Genomic DNA, 15,315 nt, shown 5'->3' on the forward strand with positions numbered 1-15,315 from the left:
CTTTCAGCAAGGCCAAAGCCACCGAACTGCCACCACACTGACCGTACGACTGCGCTATCGGACTCCTGCCCAACACCACTCTGCCCAGAGGGAGAATTTTCCCTCTGTCACAACCGGAGTTGGTGGCCGTGAATGAGTACATCTAGGAGGAGCTAAGGAAGGGGTTTCCCCAGCATCCTTGGGGTTCTTCTTCGTGAAAAAGAAGGACGGGGGTCTCCGGCCGTGCATCGACTACCGAGCGCTGAACGAAATCACAGTAAAGTTTCGGTATTCTCTCCCCCTCATGCCATCAGCCTTGGAACAGCTCCGCAGGGCTCGATATTTCACCAAGCTGGATCTACACAGTGCCTATAACCTCATCCGCATCAGAGAGGGAGATGAATGGAAGACCGCCTTTTCGACCCAGTCTGGCCACTACGAATATTTGGTCAAGGATAGAGATCCTAGAGATTCTGCTCCCCCTGGGTGTTGGCAAACATGTGTCAAAACACTGGTACTGTGTGTGTGAGTGTGTGTGTGTATGTGTACAGACAAGCAGAGAGATCTGAGCTGATTTATAGTTTCATCTAACTTGTGATAGTCATTGTTGCAGTATTACTGTGTGTGTGTGTGTGTGTGTGTGTGTGTGTGTGTGTGTGTGTGTGTGTGTGTGTTCTCCTGAGACCCGTACGCTGCTGTTGTGTACATTAGAATTTCTACTGGATTTTTCTCTTAATTCATAGCCGACAACTTCCTAGGCTACATCATTTCAGCCGAAGGGGTTGCCATGAACAAAAGTGCAGGCAGTATTACAGTGGCCGCGGCTGCAAACTGTCGCCCACGGAGCTCAACTATGACGTGGAGGACCGCGAGCTACTAGCCATGAAGGCGGCTTTTGAGGAATGGCGGCACTGGCTGGAGGGTGCACGGCATCCTTTCACCATCTTAACGGATCACAGGGACCTCGAGTACCTACGCCATGTTCTTCACCCGTTTTCAGTTCACCGTGACCTATAGACCGGGAACCAAGAACGCTAAAGCCGATGTGCTGTCGCGTGTATACTGGGAGGTCGACCAGGACGCACCTACAGAACCCATCCTCCCCGAGACCCGCATCCTTGTTCCTATTCAGTGTGACATTATGACAGAAATCTCCCAGGCCAACGCGCGGCGCCGCCTCCAGCAGATTGTCCTCCTGCGAGAACCTACGCACAACCCTCCTGGAGCTCCTGCACGCCAATCCTAGCTCCGGTCATCCCAGCATCTCGGGAAAGATTTCTGCCTGCTCTGCATTGTTGTGTTTGCCCGCCCTGACCTTGCCTGTTTGAGATTGTTAATAAAGCTGTAAATGGATCATCAGCATTATGATGCCTCATTACAGTTAGTTTGTCATTTTCTAAGATGTTGCAACATGTTTCTTAAAACTTCTTTTTAAACTTTTTTTATGTTGTGACATTTTGATTTTAAGAGGTCCGTCAGTCATTCATCAGCCTCACGTGTATAGTTGGCAATTCCGTTTGTAACCCCCTCCCACAAACCCTGATCTGAACCTATCATGTATTGAGATCCTAGAGAGGGTGTTGGCAAACATGATCAAAAGGTGTGTACAAACCATTGTGTCAAAACACTGGTACTGTGTGTGTGTGTGTGTGTGTACAGTCAAGGTGAGAGATCTCAGCTGATTTATAGTTTTCATCCAACTTGTGATACAGTCTTTGTTGCAGTATTACTGTGTGTGGGTGTTCTCCTGAGACCTGTACGCTGCTGTTGTGTACATTACAATTTCTACTGAATGTTTCTCTTAATTCATAGCCGATAACTATAAATTTAATCAATGTTTTCAAACAGGAAGCAGTTTGGCAAAATAATTATACCTAACAGTCCTCATATAAGGTTGGTACAATAAATATATATAGACAATGAAGTTGTGAGAAAATGTCATGTCTTCATATGAGGACATTCGGGTCACAAGAGGAGATTATAATGTAATATATAAAATATAATATAGTTTATTAGTTTAATATGTTGTTAACGTGTTAATGTTAACTTTGTGGCCGTAAAATAACAGAGTAATATTAGGCTTGTTTTGGGCTTGTTTATGAAGCTGTAGCTGCTTATTTGTCTCGTGAGTGTTGGCAACCATGTTCACCTGTCAAGCTGAGAACAGTGTTGAAATCAGGTAAAGTCCTACTCATGATAACCTGTTTAAACAGATTTAAACAAATGTAATGATCTCTGATGACAAATTTAACTGACACATCTGATAAAGCTGAATCTTAGCACAGACTTTCTTACCGTGTGTAAATATCGACATGTCTTTGAAACTTAAGCTCATTTTAATTCCAAATGCCACTTACTGAGCCTAACAGGTTGATTAACTAGATTGCTCCTAACAATAAATAAATAAATAAACAAACCCCATAAACCATACACAATACACAATCTTACATCACAGTGGTTAGACACTATTTTCATCATTCATTCATTCATTCATCTTCTACCGCTTATCCAAACTACCTCGGGTCACGGGGAGCCTGTGCCTATCTCAGGCGTCATTGGGCATCAAGGCAGGATACACCCTGGACGGAGTGCCAACCCATCGCAGGGCACACACACACTCTCATTCACTCACGCAATCACACACTAGGGACAATTTTCCAGAGATGCTAATCAACCTACCATGCATGTCTTTGGACCGGGGGAGGAAACCGGAGTACCCGGAGGAAACCCCCGAGGCACGGGGAGAACATGCAAACTCCACACACACAAGGTGGAGGCGGGAATCGAACCCCGACCCTGGAGGTGTGAGGCGAACGTGCTAACCACTAAGCCACCGTGCCCCCAGACACTATTTTGAAAATAATTAAATAAAAAAAAAGTAACCAAGAAAAAATGATTTTTTATTTGTTACAAATGAATGATTACAATGTTTAATACAATATAATTTGATTACAATGAGTTCGTCCTGATGTTACAGCTAAATGTTACAGCTAAACTCTCTGAATAGCAGCTAACACATTTAGAAGAATTTTATGATATAATAACAAAACAAATAAGACTGGGCTTCATTAGAATTATATCTGTAGAAGTGTGCGCTATGAAACACAGTCATGGTAAAGCTGCCCTTGAGGGGCATGAACAGGGTGCGGGTAAGGGGTAGGAAACTTCAGAGTCGAAAGAGGGAGCATGGGAGCATTGCTATAATATCCTTCCATTTGTTGCAGAGAAGCTTAAGCAATTGGATTATAGAAGAAGAATACTTGCAAGAATAGAGGTGCAGGTTATGAATCTAGTTTCTTTTTTCTAAGATAAAAATGGATATGATTTTTGGACAGTAAATCTACAAGCACATGCTAAGCTCTTCAAAAGGATTAATCACAAAAATTTCCAATTTTTTCTAATCGCATCTTTTATGAGAACTCATTTTTTTATTTTTGAACAACTCTCAGCAGCAGCAACCGCAGTTTTAACTGCTGAAGGTTGAAGGCAAATATTTGCAAAGGAGTTGCTACCAATCCCGAACCCAGCATACAGAGGCTGAGTAAATGCTGTTGTGACTTTATGAATTAGATTCATTTTGTCAGAAATACTGTAGTAGGCCAGAATTCCAGCCTTTTGATCAAGATAAACCCCAATTCTTTTGGATTTTGGACTTGAGATTTCAATCTTAGTATCATCGTGCCAGAAGCAGTAGTTTTTTTTAGAATATCGAACTAATCTCCATGATTGCGCATTTTGTCCAAAACGACTCTCACTTTTAGATCCTTTTCTGCTGATGTCTTTATAAGACACAGCAATGGAAACTCCAGTTTCACCATCTACCTCAACCTCCCAGTAACTACGCAGAGGAACTTTCTGCTTACAGAGCACTTGCTGCCAGTCGGTAAATCGCTCGGGATGATTAGGGTATTCGTGGGACTTTTGACCACATTTCATTTGTGTGTTATCGTTTGACAGCTCAAGGTAATTATTTGCTGTGTTGGGATCAAGAGAGAGCTCACAAGCATCTGGAAAAATAATAAAGAATAAAATGAATGAGAATGACCTAACACTTACTGTAAGTTAAATAAGAATGAAGGTGGTTTATAAATCCTTAAACATTCAGTCGGGAAAAAAATGATAGTTTAACTCAGTTGCACTTATTGTTGACAGCTTATTGTAATCCACACAACATATAAACTGATTTTAGTTTCAGTTTCTGATGAATTTGTATGTAATTAAACAAATAAAACTCACATTTCAGGAATTCCTCCCTGGTCTCTGGCTCAGGTATTATAATGACCTGGTTAAAGTTCAATCCTGAAATAGAAAATAAAATATCAGGCCTGTGAAGGAGGATTTGTACAAAATATGAAGTGTTCTTTTACATGTTAGATTGTACATGTGTGTTAAATATCAGTGTTGTAATGTAACGGAGTACAAATACTTGGTTACTGTACTTAAGTAGAAATTTCACGTATCTGTACTTTACTTCGCTATTTAAATTTATGTCAACTTTTACTCCACTACATTTCCTAGATAAAATGTATACTTTTACTCCACTATATTTCCAATAAGCATCTTCGTTACTCGTTACTATAAAATAAAATCAGAAGAAATGTGTGCGACTGCAATAAGGGAGGTTTGGTGAATCACTGCTCCTAGATTGCATTACGCAGTTCCACACGCTCTACAGCAGGGGTGTCAAACTCAGGCCCGCGGGCCAAATTTGTAAATTTGAAGAATGTATATTTGTGTTCAGTATATCTTTCGATATCTAAATGCTCACCATTTTCAGAAAATGTATCCACCTTTTCCTTGCAAATGTCTTCGACTTCCTCCTTGATTTGGATGATAGATTTTTTAAAATTCTCAAAGGACCACTGGTGGTTGAGAGTGAACTTAAAGGAGTCATAAATTTCTAGTTTAGGACTCAGGAACTGAAACCTCTAATACAGAGAGAAAGACAAAGGTTAAGTTATACCTACACTGCTAATATACAAATGTTCTTATTTGTGTCAACATTTATAAATCTTCATTTCTAATAAAAAACAACAACATTGTGGCCTAAAGGGATGAACATTCTGTATACACACACACACACACACACACACACACACACACACACACACACACATATATATATAGATATATATATATATATATATATATATATATATATATATATATATATATATATATACACACACACACACACACACACACATTATATATATATATATATATATATATATATATATATATATATATATATATATATGTGTGTGTGTGTGTGTGTGTGTGTGTGTGTGTGTATATATATATAGTCACATATAAGTTTTATATGTGAAGAATTATTTATGGTTGTAAGAGAATGATTGTCAGGTTACAGCATGAAATGTTTAACATATTGAGGGAGAACTTCAAATAAATCGTTAATGCATTTAGTCAGATAGAGACAGCGATAGTGATTTAAATTCAATCCAATTACAGTCCACAAAACAAATTCATTTAGAACACAGATTCTTTCAATGGGCCAAACAAGACCCTGGGTCAGATACACCTTCGAGGGAAGGAGGGTCACTGCAAGTCAATCAATCAATTAATACAGTGTCGTTCTGACTGATCAGCTTTTGATATGACGCTATGGCCTTCACAATCAGATCTTAACTCAACTGAACACATATGAGAGTATTGTAGTGTTAGACAGCACTCATATACAATCATCTTCGAAACCCTGAGGAATCTCTTTTGGGGGAAAATATGGTGGTCATTTCTCAGGACATTTCCACAGACTTGTGTTGCTCGACACCATATTAACACCTATGAGTTACCTGAAGGAAATGGATGTATCCGTTGGTCTGTGAAAGCTTTCCCAGTTCAGTTTGTCTTTTCTTAATGGCAGCAATCTCCTGTTCCAGCTGCTTTTGCACTCCTACAGTTTGAGCCAGTTCAGCTTTCTCTTCAGCTCTCAACATTTCAGTCACCTCAGATTGTCTTTTCTCGAAGGAGACGAGCAGCTCAGCAAAGATCCTCTTATTATCCTCCACTGCTTCCTGTACAGATTGCTACAAAAGGAACATGCAGTGATAGGGAGGGGATGTTTGTTATAACTTTCATGATGTTATCTTAGAGTAGTTGGGGCTTACATTGGGTCAATTACAACGACGGTCAATGGAATCCAAAATCATCAACCCATTGAGTGCTGGATTCAAATTCACATCAAAATCAATTATAAGCTGATCCAATTTGCATAAATGTCATTATAGCAATTCATAATGTAAGTCAGTAGTGTGTAGGGCCCCCATGTGGCTATACTCGGGCATGCTCCTGATGAGATGGTGCATTAAAAAGCAGTAACAAAAATCATTCGAGGAAATCATCCTGCAAGTTTCTTGTGATTTGTTTTTTAACCAGGATGAGAATGTGAGAGTTTGGGCTTCATGTGATATTTTTTACTGCGCAGTAAATGGGAGAAAATTGTGATTCTTACCTTGTATGCCTCTGTCACTTCCTTTAGCTCCAGCAATTTCTTCTCTCGGCTCTCAAGTCTGTTCTGATGTTTTTGTTGTATATCCTCAATGTATTTCTATTAATAAAAGATCTATTCAGTCACCTTTATGCAAGGGGTATTAAGGGCAAACTTTCATCAGCCTTTGGTTTCCTACTCTACATTTGATCTAATTACAAAGCAGTTTGCAGTCACACACATGAGATATACCTTTGAATAACATTTTTAAAAATAACACACCTTTTTTTCTATCCATTCATCTTGAACTGGGATGGTATCATGATCGCTGTGATTTTCTTTCGAACACTGGTAGCAAATCACTCTCTTATCCTCACGGCAGAAAACTTCAAGAAGCTTGTTATGTTCAGCACAGATTTTCTCCTGGAGGTTACTCAAGGCTGCGATCAGAGTGTGCTTCTTGAAAGCAGGAGATTCAAGATGAGGCTGAACATGTGTCTCACAGTATGTAGCCCGACATGTCAAGCAGGACTTCACAGCTTTCTCTTTCACACCAATGCAGGAATCACACTCCGCGTCCTGAGATTCAAGGGAGATGATGTCTAAAGCGTTGATCAAATAGCTTTGCTGGTCACTTTTCTTCAGTAGGTCAGTAATCTCAGTCAGCATGTTGCTTTTACGAAGGACAGGCCTTGGAGCAAATGTCTCTCTACATTGTGGACAGCTGTAGGATTTCTTCTGATTTTGCTCGTCCCAAAACCTGTTAATACACACCATGCAGAAACTGTGTCCACATGGAGTAGTCACTGGCTCCTTCAGCAGATTCAGGCAGATTGAACAAGAAAAATGCTCCTGAGTAATTGAAATACTGGCTTCTGCCATTTCTCCTGTGCTGAGAGTCTGAGAGATAGAGAAAGTAAAAGAGCATTTCTCAGAAACGACACGAGTCAAAGTGAAACCAAAAGCACTACATCTGTCACGTAGAACCTTTCTAAACGGATGTGAGACAGCAGAAGGTTCAAGAACAATATAGATTTCTGTAGAAAACAGCAAAAAGCTAAAGTGCAAAAAAAAAATTATTGTACATATTTTTCTATACAAGAAGAAACCTGAAGTTTTGATTATTTATTTATTTATTTCTATAGATCAGATCTATAGAACACTAAAGGTTTTGATCACACAAATTACAGAGGTTTTTTTTTTTAATGATCAAATATTTCTGCTGAGTTTTAAATATAACTCAATACGAGTATAATCTAATAAAACATGCGCCCCCTAGAGTTAACTCAGTGTCAGTACAATTTTATTTTATCTGGACAGGGTATGGTCGTATGCCAAAGTTTCTCAAATGGTGACTGCCCGAATAAATAAATCATTAAATATTCTGTAAGTTAAAGACATTGGGTTCACATTGATAACAAAAGAAACATACAACAAACAGAACAAAGCTATAAACTGTATGTATGATTGAGATCATTCCCAAACTGTTTTCTAATAAGTAAACACACACGGCTTAACACAGTGTTGTAATGTTATGGTGTGTGAGGATCACATATTTTTATGAGGATAACAAATTATACCACAACATCTCAAGCAAAGCAATTAGATCTTAAGCCGAAGCTGTTTCGGTATTTCTCTTCTCTCGGCCTTCTTCAGGACATAAATCGAACTTTATCTTGTTTTCTATTCAATTCCATTCCTTTCTGGAGGCTTTCTTTACTTCTCTATATTTTTGGACTGTAATGTTGTTGGCAATCAAGCCAGATTTATGATTTCTTTGTTATTGATACAACACCTTAATCCTAGGTTTTTTCCAGGAGAGAGAAGTGGCTTGTTGCAGTGTTTCTGAATTGGTTAATGCATTAATATGGATCACGCTGGAACATTACCAAGGGGAGGACAGTAAGCAGTTTAGCTTTTTTTTTAAAGCATCAGTTATAGTGATACAAGAGTGGACATTTTAGCCGAAGTGTTTTATTCGTCAAAGTGAAGCAAATTCGTCAAGCAAAGTGATATATCAAGCAGAGGACAATACAAGTAGTGCTACAAGAATACAAGGATTTGTAATTGAGTGCTAGACGAGCAAAGTGCACAGGGTCGGGATATAAAGAGCTAGTGGACGTAAGTGCAGATTTCGTTAGTTTGTCTTGATTTTCGAGTGGGGATTTGTTAGCGGTTAGATAAGTGTTAATGAAAGCGGTGGGTCTTTAGCCATTTTTTGAATATAGTATTGATTCTTCTGTCTGGATTAAGCTGAGGCAGGGGGTGGTGTTGTAAACAAGATTTTATACGTGAGCACTGAGGCCTTGAATTTAGTGAGGGTGGAGAAAACAAATACGGGTGTGACGTGAGTTCTTTTGGGTTGGATGAAAACAAGCAATGCTGCTGTATTCTGTATCATCTAAAGGGTTTTGACGAAGCTGGCTGGGAAGCTCAGGAGTAGTGTGATGCACCAGTTATGAGATAACATGAGCCTGGATAGTAGTTGTGTAGCATCTGTTAGAGAAAAGCCCATTTCCTTGATTTTATACAGATTGAAGCTGTGCAGTTGTTGAAATGTGGTCTAGTTCACCCTGGATGGGATGTCAGTTTATCTCAGGGCACCATGTACACATGCACTTACACACTCATTCACACCTACAGTACAGGGAATTCAGCTTAGCCAGTCTGCCTACTTGCTTTTGTTTTTTTTCAACACAGATCGAACGAGTAAAATTCTTCTGATCAAGTGAAATATTGGCTTTGGCCATTTTTACAACACTCACAGGATGAAAGAGAGAACGTTAAAGTGAAACCAAAAGCACTGCCTCTGCTGCATCTGTCGTTTCCTGAAATATTTCCTGTAATATAGCATGCAAATGTTAAGTGCCCCAAATTTCTTGTAGATATATTTGTATACAAGAAATTTGGTTATTGAGATTTTTGAAATCAATAAAATTTTAAAAAATGATTGTAAACGTTTTATGATTTTAAATCTAGAGATGTTCTGCTTTAGTACTGGATGTTTTATAAGGTTACATATAAAAATCCTACACATTTTCTATGTTCTTGAATAAACACACACACACACACACACACAGCACAGATATCAGCATAAAAACAATTTTTACTTATTGAAAAAGAAATAAATATCTTTATTGTTTTTAAATATTATTTTACAGCAGTAAATATTTAAATTGGTTTCATATCTGCTCTTATTTAATTAATTATATTTGTAATTATTCATTTGCCAGATATCTTTATGAGCTGTAAAGTTTAATTAAAGGCTATGGGTCTTATTTAAAAAAATTCAGCAGTGGCAGCAAAAGGATTTAAACTCACAACCTTCCAGTCAACAGCACAGAATCGTAATAACTGTCCCACCACAGTACTTACTGAGCTACAGTCTTTATAATCCTAGTATTAAAATACAAACCATGTGTATTCAGTTACACAACTGCAGAACACATTTCTCATAACATATTCATAATAACAGCATTATAAGGTGTGGGTATTTTTTTTTTTTATTCTACAGAGTAACATAGCTTAGCAGTTGCAAGAGCATTGACCCAAAACCCAGGGTAGAGTGACTCAGTGAACGTGGTTTGAACTCTGTATAGGAGATTCATCGCGTCTGAGACACTGTAGAAAGACAGAGTTCCTGCACTGTGGTCTAAATACACTCCAATTCGGGACGAAAGCAGGCCAGGAATCTTTGTCTGAACGTCGTTGTGCCAGAACGACAGGGTGGAACTACACTCCAGACTCCAGGATTGAGTATTGTGTCCAAACCAGCACTCCTTACCGCGTCCTTTTCTGCTGATCCCTTTATACGACACTGAGATGTACACCCATCCACCCCTGCTACATTCAACCTCCCAGTAACAGCGTCCACATACACTCTGTTTACACAGCACCTGACCATAACCATCAAATCTCTCCGGATGATTAGGATACGGGTTTAGTTTCCCACTGCGAGATACTTTCCTGAAGTTCTCAGAAAGCCACAGTGCCTCATTTGCTGTGTTGGGGTCAAAATTCAGGTGACAAAAATCTAAAGAACATAAAAAAAAATTCAAACATGTCATATACTGTATATAAAATACATATAATGTACATCTAACAATTTAATAACTGTATAGATTTTTTTTTTTAGATTTAGATATATTGTCAAACCTTTTGGTTCTATATTAAGAAAACTTTTTTTTTTTTACACTTACACTGGAGAAATTCTTCTCTGGTCTTTGGTTCACTGGGAAAAATCATCTGAATTTTGGCAACTATTAAGGTATAGAGGCAAATATGACATTATAAACATTAACTAGTGAGACTGTAGTGATAATTCATCTCATTTTAACCCTTGTATGTTGTTCGGGTCTGTGGGAACCATATTCATAAACATCAATAGTTTTGAAAATCTTTGCTTCCTTGTAAATTTGTTGATTTTTTTTTCCACTCATAACTTGAATAAATAAAATTGATTTTCTTTTTTTATTACATTTTATTAAAAAAACAACAAAAAACGAGTAGCACTTTAATTAAAAAATGTGATGTAATAAAAGTAAAGGGCAAATATTAACCATATATGCTGTTTATCTTGCTTGTAATTGGGATGAAACAAACATCTGTTGAGTATTTTAACATTAAATTTTTGATCGTGTTGAATTAAAAACCCAAAAAATGCAGCATGTCCACCAGACCCACCAACACTGGCTGAGTAACAAAAATACGAACACCATACAAGGGTTAAAGTAGTTAAAAACATACAATATACAGTATATCAAATACATAAACATATGTAAACTTACTGATCATGTTATTTGTTAAACCTATAATATAGATCAACATGTAAACAACTATTTATCAGTTTAATTCTATATTACTTGTGTAGCACTTTTACCAACGGACATTGTCACAAAGCAGCTTTAGTGGAATATATCAATTCAGATTAATAATGAAGTTTAATTTAAAATTTGTATTTATCCTTTATGAAAAAGTCACAGGAAACTTGTTTCTCATTATTGACACTGAGATGGTATGTACACTATATGACTAAATGTACGGAGACCTCCGACTATCAGACAATAACGTGGGCCTTCATCAAACTGACAAGAATGACAAAGTCCCTGTGCACAAAGCACAAAGCTCCATAAAGACATGGTGTGTTAATGTTGGAGTAGAACTCGAGTGTCCTGCACAGAGCGCTGACTCTGACTCAACCCCACTGAACACCTTTGTGATGAACTGGAACACAGACTGAACCCCAGACCTCCTCACTCTTACATCATCAGTGTCTGATCTCACTAATGCTCTTGTAGCTGAATCATCACTAATCCCCACACACACTCCAACATCTAGTGTCTGATCTCACTAATGCTCTTGTAGCTGAATCATCACTAATCCCCACACACACACTCCAACATCTAGTGTCTGATCTCACTAATGCTCTTGTAGCTGAATCATCACCAATCCCCACACACACACTCCAACATCTAGTGTCTGATCTCACTAATGCTCTTGTAGCTGAATCATCACTAATCCCCACACACACACTCCAACATCTAGTGTCTGATCTCACTAATGCTCTTGTACCTGAATGATCACTAATCCCCACAAACACACTCCAACATCTAATGGAAAACCTTCACAGAAATGTGGAGCTCATTATGACTTCAAGTGGAATGAGATGTTCAGCATGGGTGTGATAGTCAGGTGTGTACATACTTTTGACCAGATAGTGTATGTGGTGTTGATATGAGTGTAATGAGCACAGCAGCATCGCTTGTATTTTTTAAATTTCATTGCTGTTGCTGGGTTGAACACAATTTAGCAATTAATACTTTCCAGCCAACAGCATGTGTCTAATAAAGAGTCCTTCCCCTAAAATCATACAGTATGAAACTCTGTATATTTGTTTTGAATAAATGTGGAAATAGCAGTGATAGAGACATGATATAAATGTATTGTTTTTTTTTTCACACCATCATCATAGATATGTGTAAAGCATTACTTTGTCTTATAAACTAAGTGGATTGTTTATTAGTACGTAACGAGGCTGAACATATTCTCTTTTACCGTTCGGATTGATTTTGTTGAATTTATCTTTGCAGACTTCCTCAAATTGTTCTTTCAGGTCCGAGAGACATTTGCTCACTCCGTCGAAAGAGATATGTCGATTTATAGTCATCATGGGTGACTCCTTAGTTTTCGTAGTGGAGCAGAGAGTCTGGAAGCTCTATATTGAAGCCAGAAATAAAGCTATAAGTTACGTACTGTGAGAATAACATCAGATTACACGATATGGGTGTGTTCGTGTGTTACAGAATGTTCTACTGTTCGTTAGAGTAGGGAACGGTTATTATATAATTATTTAATTTCCCAGACAATCCTCATACGCTTGACATTTACTTAATATTTGCTCAGAAATTAAAGTTTTCAGGCCGTACCTGCAGGAAATGCACATGATCGTCCGTGTCTGATAGCAGCTCCAGCTCAGTGTCTCTCTTCTTAAGCTCAGCGATCTCATGCTCCAGTTGCTCCTGCAGTCCTGCGGCTTGATCCAGTTCGGCTTTCTCCTGAGCCCTGATGAGTCCGGTCACCTCATAACACTTTTCCTCAATGAAGAGAAGCACTTCAGTAAAGATTCTCTCACTTTCCTCCACCGCTGCTTGTGATGAGCTCTGGTAGGAGAAGAGCGCTTGAGTTCCAGCCTCTCAACCACTTTCCCTCATATTTAAAAAAAAAAAATGACTGACTGAAATTCAATTCTGCTCCAACAATCCCTGGGATTAGTACCTACCTTAAGAGTATTCACAGCCTGTTTAAGGTCTTGCAGTTTCTTCTCCTTGTCCAGGATTTTATGCTGGGATTTCCTTTGCATTTCCCTTATCTGCTTCTGTGGTCCAAAGATGATGATAATGATGATGAAGATTTGTACACAATGGAGAGAAGAATAAAACTGTCACCGAGCAAGCCGCTTGCGCATCATGCATTACAAAACAAGCACTATAGGTGTTCACAGCTTTTCTTGTTAGATGTAAAACATGCTCATATCAGATTACAGTTTTGTCTAGAGAATGCACCACTTACCTGTTTTTCAGTTCTTTCTGAAGCAAGCGAAACCGTATTGTGATCTTTATGTTTATCTAACATACACAGTGCACATATGATTGTCCGGTCTGTTCGACAGTAGAAATCTACCAGTTTGTCATGACGAGAACAGATTTTTTCTTGCAGATGTTTGCATGCCTGGACTAGCTTATGCTTCTTAAAAACAGGGGATTCGTAGTGAGGTTTGAGATGCGTCTTACAGAAAGAAGCCAGACACACCAGACAGGACCTGACAGCCTTTGCTTTGCTCTCAGTACATATGTCACACTCAACATCTCCAGATTCTGAGCCAGAACAAGTAGCAGAACCACCGCTTAGGTCTTTCCACTTGAGCTTCTCCACCACTTCAGCCATGACATTATTCCTGCGTAGGACAGGTCTCGGCAGGAACGTCTCCCTGCACTGAGGGCAGCTGTAAACCCCCTTCAGAACAGGCTGATCCCAAAAGTCATTAATACACAACATACAAAAGCTGTGCCCGCATGGAGTCGTTACTGGATCCTTCAGCAAATCCAGGCAGATTGAACAGCTGAATTGAAGATGGTCCACTGAAATATTGCTGTCCTCAGCCATTTTACTAACATCTGAGAGGAGAGTAGGCGAGTTGTGTTCTTTATCACCCGACTTCCTGGTTCTAGGTGTAGATGGGTGGAGCAAAGACTGCATACCATCAGGATCCCTATGGGTGTGACTGAAATGAGGTGTTTCTGACTAACTTATGTTAAACCCAGAATAGAAGTGTTACAATTGTCCAGTTTTGCTTTAATTATGTGCATCAGCTTTGTTGTAGCTATGTAAAATAAAGTTCCAGAAAGAAAAGAAAGAAAAGTTTTGGGGTTTTTTTTTTAGTAGGTAAAGGGTGTACTAATTTTAAAACAAGTTGTTCCTATAAAAATTGCAAGGTCAATAATATATTAAAAAGTGAAAAACCTCATTACAGGCATGGGTAATATTTCTTAGAAGAGTATTAGTCTTGAATTTCATTCATTCATTCATTCATTCATTCATCTTCTACCGCTTATCCGAACTACCTCGGATCACGGGGAGCCTGTGCCCATCTCAGGCGTCATCGGGCATCAAGGCAGGATACACCCTGGACGGAGTGCCAACCCATCACAGGGCACACACACACACACTCTCATTCACTCACACAATCACACACTACGGACAATTTTCCAGAGATGCCAATCAACCTACCATGCATGTCTTTGGACCGGGGGAGGAAACCGGAGTACCCGGAGGAAACCCCCGAGGCACGGGGAGAACATGCAAGCTCCACACACACAAGGCGGAGGCGGGAATCGAACCCCCAACCCTAGAAGTGTGAGGCGAACGTGCTAACCACCAAGCCACCGTGCCCCGTCTTGAATTTCAATTGCTTTTAATTCATTAGAACATTTTTTCCTTTTAACAGGTCATTACATTAGCAAAGAATTTCAAACAAAACGATCAGTTGATGCAATCAGATGACAAATAATGCTCTTGTCTATGAGTGAAAAACATGCTATTGTTATATAGTGAGTTTTCAGTGTTAGGTATGTGCACTCTATAGGTTATATAATCACGGCCTTTCAGCCTCCTCCGTTCTACCTTGTCCAGGACCTCTGATGATGGCTTGCTCTCTGAACAGCTGGTTTACAGACTTGAGTAGTGTGTGTGTGTGTGTGTGTGTGTGTGGTGTTGATATGATCAGATCCAAGTCTGAATTATTTCTTCAAAAAATAAAAAAAAAAAAGCATGAAAAAACCTTCTCCTATGCATCATTGATCATCATGTCAGTTTTTCTCCTGTTAATTTCA

At 38.9% G+C, this 15,315-nt stretch overlaps 2 protein-coding genes across 2 annotated transcripts; both read right to left on the minus strand.

The window, feature by feature from the left end:
* Positions 1–2,858: 2,858 nt before the first annotated feature.
* Positions 2,859–7,374, minus strand: LOC132843442 (tripartite motif-containing protein 16-like protein). The gene is made up of 6 exons (XM_060866752.1): positions 6,710–7,374; positions 6,452–6,547; positions 5,793–6,026; positions 4,748–4,907; positions 4,216–4,278; positions 2,859–3,986 (listed from the first exon to the last, which is right to left on the minus strand). The coding sequence occupies exons 1-6, from the start codon at positions 7,307–7,309 to the stop codon at positions 3,400–3,402; spliced, it is 1,740 nt and encodes a 579-aa protein (XP_060722735.1). The 5' UTR covers positions 7,310–7,374; the 3' UTR covers positions 2,859–3,399.
* A 2,336-nt stretch (positions 7,375–9,710) lies between these two features.
* LOC132842368 (E3 ubiquitin/ISG15 ligase TRIM25-like) lies at positions 9,711–14,135 on the minus strand. Its single transcript, XM_060865057.1, has 6 exons — positions 13,496–14,135; positions 13,206–13,301; positions 12,853–13,086; positions 12,482–12,641; positions 10,627–10,686; positions 9,711–10,460 (listed from the first exon to the last, which is right to left on the minus strand). Exons 1-6 carry the CDS (start codon positions 14,087–14,089, stop codon positions 9,931–9,933), a joined length of 1,674 nt encoding a protein of 557 aa, XP_060721040.1. The 5' UTR covers positions 14,090–14,135; the 3' UTR covers positions 9,711–9,930.
* Positions 14,136–15,315: the final 1,180 nt, after the last annotated feature.

This window comes from Tachysurus vachellii, chromosome 3 (genome assembly GCF_030014155.1).
Source record: "Tachysurus vachellii isolate PV-2020 chromosome 3, HZAU_Pvac_v1, whole genome shotgun sequence".
NCBI classification, from domain to species: domain Eukaryota; kingdom Metazoa; phylum Chordata; class Actinopteri; order Siluriformes; family Bagridae; genus Tachysurus; species Tachysurus vachellii.